General features: G+C 37.5%; 1 protein-coding gene across 1 annotated transcript; it reads right to left on the bottom strand.

The window, feature by feature from the left end:
* Positions 1 to 216: 216 nt before the first annotated feature.
* LOC130509902 (uncharacterized) lies at positions 217 to 974 on the bottom strand. Its single transcript, XM_057006212.1, has 2 exons — positions 572 to 974; positions 217 to 504 (listed from the first exon to the last, which is right to left on the bottom strand). The coding sequence occupies exons 1-2, from the start codon at positions 944 to 946 to the stop codon at positions 217 to 219; spliced, it is 663 nt and encodes a 220-aa protein (XP_056862192.1). The 5' UTR covers positions 947 to 974.
* Positions 975 to 7,956: the final 6,982 nt, after the last annotated feature.

The following is a 7,956-nucleotide window of genomic DNA, read 5'->3' as shown; positions in this document are numbered from 1 at the left end:
TCCGAGGAATAGTTTCCTCGGTATATACCGAGGACAGCTATTCCTAGGAATATATTGAAAATTATTTTTTTTTTTTAAATTATTTTTGAAAAAAAAAATATTTTTAAAATTTAAATTCGAAAATATAAAATTAAAATTTAAATTGAAAACATATTATCTAATTTCAAAGTCATACAAATCAAAATAAAACATTTCGAGTTTTTGAAAGAAATTAAACTACGGGTTTTGGACGTTCGGGTCTGGCATGGTCGGGAGATCCACGTTGGCGTTCGGATTCATGCTCCTCATCATCACCATCATTTGCTCGTTCAGCTTCCTTTGTGCCTTCCAGCCCGCCTCTTGACTCGCCACCATGGACTCCAACGCAGATATGCGAGCATCTTTGTCCCTCATCTGACTCAGAAGGACTTCTTGATCAACAAAGGACGGTGGTGCAGAAGCAGACGGAACCGAGTTGGACCGACGAGCCAAACCGAACAAACGGCCCTTCTTCTTTGGAACCGACTGAAAAAGAAAGTGTCAAATTTAAATAATATAAAAAAATAAATTGAACTTTAAAAAAAGAACTTACCGCTTCAACGATTTGGTTGATCCGAACCCGAGGCAAGCCGGTCGATCCCGTCGAATCGTCATCCTCGGTTTGAAGCTGAGACACTTCCTCTTCCATCTGACTGTCGATGAGGGTGACCACATCCCTCACAACACCATCATCAATCTTGCCGGTCTTCTTGTTGGTATACGCCGTCTTTATTAGGGTGAGATGATCAACCGTCTCCCCCTCATTTTCTTCCGCCTTGAAAAAAACATAAATTAAACAAACATTAGTAATTAAAAGAAATGCACAAAAAAATATTAGAATCTTAAATAATATAATAAAAACCGACAAGCTTACCAAGCGATCCCCCAGACTGGCTAAAGATTGAGCACCCACGTTATGGATGTACATGCCCTTCCCCTTACGGTCGCTCTTGCGGTTGGTGGAGTTGGTGGAAGAAGTTGCTCTCACTTCGTTCTTACTCCAATGCACACCCAACTCCCGCCAGACGTCGGGGTCCATCCCCTTTGGGATCTTTAAAAAAAAAATTGTTAATAAATAAAAAAATATTTTAATAAATTAAAAAATTGTTTCATAAATAAAAACCAACCTTGTTTATTTCCCACTTCTTCTTCCACGTGTGGATCTGCTTCCCATAGTTGTCCATAACTTTATGGACGAAGTGGTAATAGATAAACAACGTATCATTAGCATTCCAGTTGAATTATTGCTGAAAATAAAACACAATTAGTAGAAAATTAATATTAAAGATTAAAAAAATAAGTAAAAAATAGAATACTTACCGCAAACAGTTGAAACCACATATGCTGCTTCTGGAGAGGGAAGTCGGTGAAAGTCGGATGTCCATTGTCGAGGGCCGAGTACATCATACGGTTGATCCATCCGCTGATCTCGTTCCCGGATCTGTCGAACCTAATAAAAAGAACTAATTATTTAAAATGAATCAAATTTTAATGAAAAAAAAAATAGGTTTAATTACCATGTCTGACTCCGTCCACATGGATACTGAGTGAGATATGGAAGATGGTCACGACCCGGCTGTCGAACAAACTCCACAACTCTCAGAATTTCCGGATGAGCAGGAGCAGGAGCAGGAGCAGGAGCAGGAGTGGTTGCCACACCAGGAGCGGGAGGAGAATGAGAGGGAAATGGAGAGGGAGATGTATGGTAGGAGCTGTGGGGCGATGCGGAACCCGAAATGGAGCCGCTCCCCGTACCACCACGACCACAACGCCGTCGAGAGCGGGTATGTTCCTCTTGAGACCTTTATATAAATAATTTTTTTTAATATATACAATTTTTTTAATTTGTTAATATATTAAAATTGTTTAATAATAACAAAAAAGTTTAAATATATAAAAAATAATTTAAATATTTAAAAATTATTAAATGGTTACAAAAAAGTTTAAATATATTAAAAATATTTTTAATATTTAAAATTTTTTTAATAATTACAAAAAAGTTTTAATATATTAAAAATAGTTTAATAATTACAAAAATAGTTTTAATATATTAAAAATAGTTTAATAATTAAAAAATAGTTTTAATATATAAAAAATTGTTTTAAAAATCAAAAAACGTTTTAAAAAATCAAAAAACGTTTTAAAAATAAAAAAAAACGTTTTAAAAAATAAAAAAAAAAGTTTTAAAAAATCATATACACATTTTTAAAAATCAAAAAACGTTTTAAAAAATCAAAAAACGTTTTCAATTTTAACCTAAACACAAAATAAATCAAAAAAAAAAATATAACAACAATCCAAACAACAATCCAAACATGCAAATCCTAAGCTATCCATTCAATCCTAGAATTTCCTTTCTAACAACCTAAATTTCGAGATCTATGAAGAGAGGAAGAGAGATGAACTTACATGGGAAGAGAGGAGAGGAAGAGAGGAGAGGAAGGAGGCCGAGAGGAAGAGAGGAGAGAAGAGGAGAGGAAGAGAGCCGCCGCGCGCAGGAAGAGAGGAGTGGAGAGAGAGCCGCCGCGCAGAAAGAAAGGAAGAGAGGAAGAGAGGAGAGAAATGGGGAAGAGAAGAATGAAAACCTAATTTATGAGGGGTCCGACGGAAAGGTTCCGTCGAAATTTCCTCACAAATTTTAATGTTGGTCGTCGAAATTTCCTCGAAATTCTCTTATCTGATTTTCGCGAAAAGTTTGGCGGCTAGGGTTGCCGGGTTAATGAAAAATAGTCCGAGGAAAGAGGGTTTGGGGTTTTGAAAACATCGATTTTTTCCCTATGTCATTTCTTATACAAATGTAATTCATAATAATGAGGTTTCTTTGTATAGATGATCATAAACAATGAAATAACACAATTACAAAAATTATTGTAAGTATTTCCTTTAACGTTTATTAAAATGTATAAGTGTTTATCTTATGTTGTGTGGTTTTCGTTTCAATCCGCAAAACATTGTTTTCGGTTTAAAACCCTAAAGTTTGACTTCATAATCTGGCTAAGACACTTAATGAATATTATATACGTGTTATTCAATCCGCAAAATGTTGTTTTCGGTTTAAAACCCCTTGTTCCTCGAAATTCCCTCGAAATATTGTGAGGAAATTTCGAGGAACTACCAAAAATTATGTTGGTCGTCGAAATTTCCTCGAAATATTTCGAGGAAATTTCGAGGAAATACAAAAAACTATGTGTTCCCTCGAAATTTCCTCGAAATATTTCGAGGAAATTTCGAGGAACAAGGTGTTTTAAATCAAACCCCTAAACCGTTAAGGGTCATTCCGAGGAAATTTCGAGGAAACCCTATTTTCCCTTGGTATTTCCTCAAAATTCAAAAAAAAAAAAAAAAAAATCTACTCTGATTCCGAGTCATCATCACCAGATGAATCTAAATCTGGATCTTGGTGAAACTCTCCAATAACTGGTTCATCATGTGCGTGAACGATGACTTCCTCTGCGAAGTCGGTGAAATCTACTACAAGGCCAACTCCTGCTACATCTTCTGCTGCACATAAGTTACTGGATGTGATTGGTTGTAGTGGGTCTTCCAGCTCAGAACTCCCCTGAACTCGGCCTCTCGGGTTGAGTCTGGTAACAGTAACCCATGGATCATCTCTGTTCCTTACCCGAGGGTACTTGATATAACAAACCTGTAACATTTTAAAAAATTTTAGTACAAGTTTAAATTATTACACATGATGACCAATCATTCTGAATAATTAACATTTACTTACCTGATCGGCCTGAGAAGCAAGAATGAAAGGATCATAATATTGCAGCTTTCGTCTCGAATTTACTGATGTAACACCAAATGCATCTGTTCTTACACCTCGATCTGGAGTGATGTCGTGCCAATCACAATAGAAAACAGTACAGCGCAATCCAAGCATGCCCAAATACTTGATTTCCAAAATCTCATGTATGTGTCCGTAGTATACATCATCTCCCGATGCAGAACAAACGCCAGCATCATAGGTCGTACGCGAACGTTTCGTCTTTTCAGTTGTGAATGCATATCCTCGAGTACAAAATCTCGGATATGACTTCACAACATAGTTTGGTCCAACCACCATCTCGCGTATCCAATCGTCAAATATTTCACCTCTGGCCAAACCAGCAGACACCTATTAATAGCACATATATATGAATTAGTATAAATATGTGATAAATAATTTTTTAATTTGTATAAATATGTGATAAATAATTTTTTAATTTGTTTAAGGTACTCACATAAGTAAACATCCATCCAGCAAATTCTCTTTGCTTCATTTCTTCTAGTTCTGCCTCTGTAGCGTATCTATATTCGAACCGCTTTTCTGCCATGAAAATCCTGTGATGACAAAAATGTAATTAATTAAGATATAAATGTTAATTTGTTAAAATAAAATTTTGTAAGATAATAAACTTACCTCTCATATTGAAGAACATCTTCGCAGTTGGTGAGCAAATATGTTTGCAAATTACTGCGCTCCTGCTCAGTAAGTCGACGGTCCTTTGATTTTCCGCTAAGTCGTCCAACATCTGTGAAAATGTCAGGAACCGTAACATGGTATGTTGCCCGTTCGCCTCTATCATCATGCCGAGCAAGTCTTCTGTTTTTGGTCTGAACTTCTGCTGGAAAGTAGTACTCAGCAAAGTTTGAAATTTCTTCATTGATCATCTGTGCGACTATAGAACCTTCCACCCTACTTAGATTTTTCACCATCTTCTTCAAATGGAACATATACCGCTCATACAGATACATCCATCTATACTGCACAGGACCACCAAGTTCCAATTCTCTTGCCAGGTGAATAACAAGATGCTCCATAACATCAAAAAATGAGGGAGGAAATATCTTCTCAAGGTTGCACTGAATCACGGCTATGTTAGTCTTCAGATTTTCAATACCTTCAAGAGTCACTGATCTGGCGCATAAATCGCGGAAGAAAGCACTTATCCCTGCAATTGCTTCATGTACATTTCGTGGTAATAGTTCCTTGAAAGCAAACGGAAGTAAGCGCTGCATCAACACATGACAATCGTGACTTTTTAAGCCAATAAATTTTCCTTCCTTTCTGTCGATACAGTTACGCAAATTAGATGCGTAACCGTCTGGAAACTCCACATCGTTTGAAATCCAATCGAAGAACGCATTTTTTCCCTCTGCATCAAGTCGGTATATGGGGAAAGGAGCCATACAGTTCCCATCAACATGAAGTTCTGAACGATCACATATATCAACTAAATCCAGTCTTGACTTCAAATTATCCTTTGTTTTACCTTGAACGTCAAGGATCGTGTTCATGAGGTTGTCAAAAAAGTTCTTCTCAATATGCATGACATCTAAATTATGTCTTAGCAGATGATCCTTCCAGTATGGCAGATCCCAGAAAATATTTTTTTTGTGGCAGTTATGTAGTTCTCCAACAGCATCTACCGGAAAACGCTCATGTCCACCGACTTCTGGCGTCCTTTCTGCACCAAAATCTCTTAGTTGTGTCAACAGATCTGCCCCACAAATTTCCGGAGGTGGACTGTCAAATACCCTCTTGTTCTTCGTAAACGAAATCCTACTCCTACGATATGGATGATCAAGTGGTAGGAATCTCCTGTGACAGTCAAACCAACACGTTTTCCTTCCGTGTTTTAGTTGGAAAGCATCAGTGTTATCTTGACAATATGGACATGATAGCCTTCCATGCATTGTCCATCCAGATAGCATACCATATGCTGGAAAATCACTTATTGTCCACATTAGTACTGCCCGCATTTGAAAGTTTTCTTTACACGAAATATCGTATGTTTCAGCACCTTGAGCCCATAGTTGTTGCAACTCATATATTAGTGGCTGAAGAAACACATCAAGTGATCTCTTAGGATGCTCTGGTCCGGTAACGAGAATGGAGAGAAACAAAAACTCTCATCGCAAGCACAAGTTTGGGGGTAAGTTGTATGGTGTAACAATGACTGGCCATAGAGAATATTGTCTTCCACTCTTCCCATACGGGCTGAAACCATCAGTACATAATCCAAGGTAGACATTTCTTCTCTCATACGCAAAGTTGGGATACTTTGATTGGAAATGTTTCCACGCTTTTGCATCTGAAGGATGTCTAATCTCACCATCTGTTGAGTGCTCCGCATGCCATCTCATTTGTTGCGCTGTGCGTTCCGAAAGATACAACTCTGCAACCTTTCCGTCAAAGGCAAATACCACATCCTTTTATATGGCACTGGAACTCTTCCACTCGTATCTTTATAACGAGGCTTCCCACAAAATTTGCATGTAGTCCGCTGGTCATCCGCCCTCCAATAAATCATGCAGTTATCGCTGCATACATCTATTACCTGATAAAATAAACCAACCCCAGCTACGAGTTTTTGAACCTCGTAGTATGAACCTGGAGCTACATTATTCTCAGGTAGAATACCTTTAACAAAATTAGCTATCGCATCCACACAGTCTTCAGCCAAGTTATAATCTGTTTTAATGCCCATCAGTCTCATAGAAGATGATAAAGCTGAATGACCATCTCTGCAACCTTCGTACAATGGTTGCTTTCCAGCATCCAACATTTCATAAAATCTCCTAGCTTCTGCATTGGGTAAATCTTCCCCTCTAAAATGATCATTTATCATCTGCTCAGTACCTACACCATAATCTACATCCGCTCTAATTGGTTCTTCTAATCTAACCGCCGACTGAGGTTCGCTAGTACTACCAAGTTCATAATCAGTTTCCCCATGATGATACCAAATTTTGTAACTTCGTGTAAACCCACTCAATAATAGATGAGTCCAAACATCCCACTCTTTAATAACTTTTCTATTTTTACAATTAGAGCAAGGACATCTTAACTTACCTGTTTCTGCTTCCGGTTGTCGGCGAGCTACCCTCATGAACTCGATTATACCTTGATTGTATTCTTCCGTAAGGAATCTCGTGTCCGGATCCAAATGAGGTCGATCGATCCAAGAACGAAAATAATTTGAAGAAGACATGTTTTTTTGGAATCAAATTCGTGAGACTAGGAGAGAAGAAGAAGAAATGGAGTGAATGAAGAGGAAGAGGGGTGGCTGTATTTATAGATGAAATCCTCCCGGCATACTGAGGAAATTTCGAGGAAATTCCGAGGGGAACCGACATTTCCTCGAAATTTCCTCGGAATTTTTAAAATCCCCCAACGACTCTCCCAACGGCTCTCTAACGGCTACAAGATGTTGTCGAAATATAAGAAATATCTGTCGGTTTTTTCCGACGACCGATGTTTCCTCGGTATTCCCTCGAAAAATAGCGAGGAAGTTGGTCCTCCTCGAAATTTCCTCAAAAAATAGTGAGGAAATTTCGAGGAAACCACATTTCTTGGTTTCCTCGGTATTTCCTCGATATTTGGTCAGAAATTTCCTAGGAACTCATTTTCCCTCGGTATTTCCCTCCGAATCAGCGTGTTTTCTTGTAGTGATGTCCACATCCCCTATAGGTTAAAAGAAAAACATTTAAAAAGTTATAACCTCTAATTCTGGTAAAACCACTTCCGTCTGCTAAACCTTTGTCATGGATGATGATTATTAGGTGTGGGCATTCGGTTCTTCGGTTTAGATCGGTTATTTTGGTTCTTGAAGTTTATTAATCATTAAGGAACCATAAAAAATTCGGGTCAGATCGGATCGGTTCTTTCGGTTTTTCAGTTCTTTTGGTTTCTGAAGTTTGGTAACCATATTAGAACCATAAAACATGGTTCCAATCGGATTCAGTTTTAAATGGTTACTTTGTGAGCATATTACCCAATACTTGAATAAAGGAATCAAAACCAATACCAAAATAACATTCAAACAATTTTCTTATTCATAAATCATAATCCAAACTATGAGAATAAGCATCCAAAAAAACACAAGGTTCTCGTATAAAGTAAGTGTTGATCAATAAAAACAGGAAAGTGTATAGAATATAAACTGTAAA

The sequence above is a fragment of the Raphanus sativus genome, chromosome 3 (assembly GCF_000801105.2).
Source record: "Raphanus sativus cultivar WK10039 chromosome 3, ASM80110v3, whole genome shotgun sequence".
In the NCBI taxonomy this organism is placed as follows: Eukaryota; Viridiplantae; Streptophyta; class Magnoliopsida; order Brassicales; family Brassicaceae; genus Raphanus; species Raphanus sativus.
This window is presented reverse-complemented; position numbering and strand designations above follow the sequence as displayed.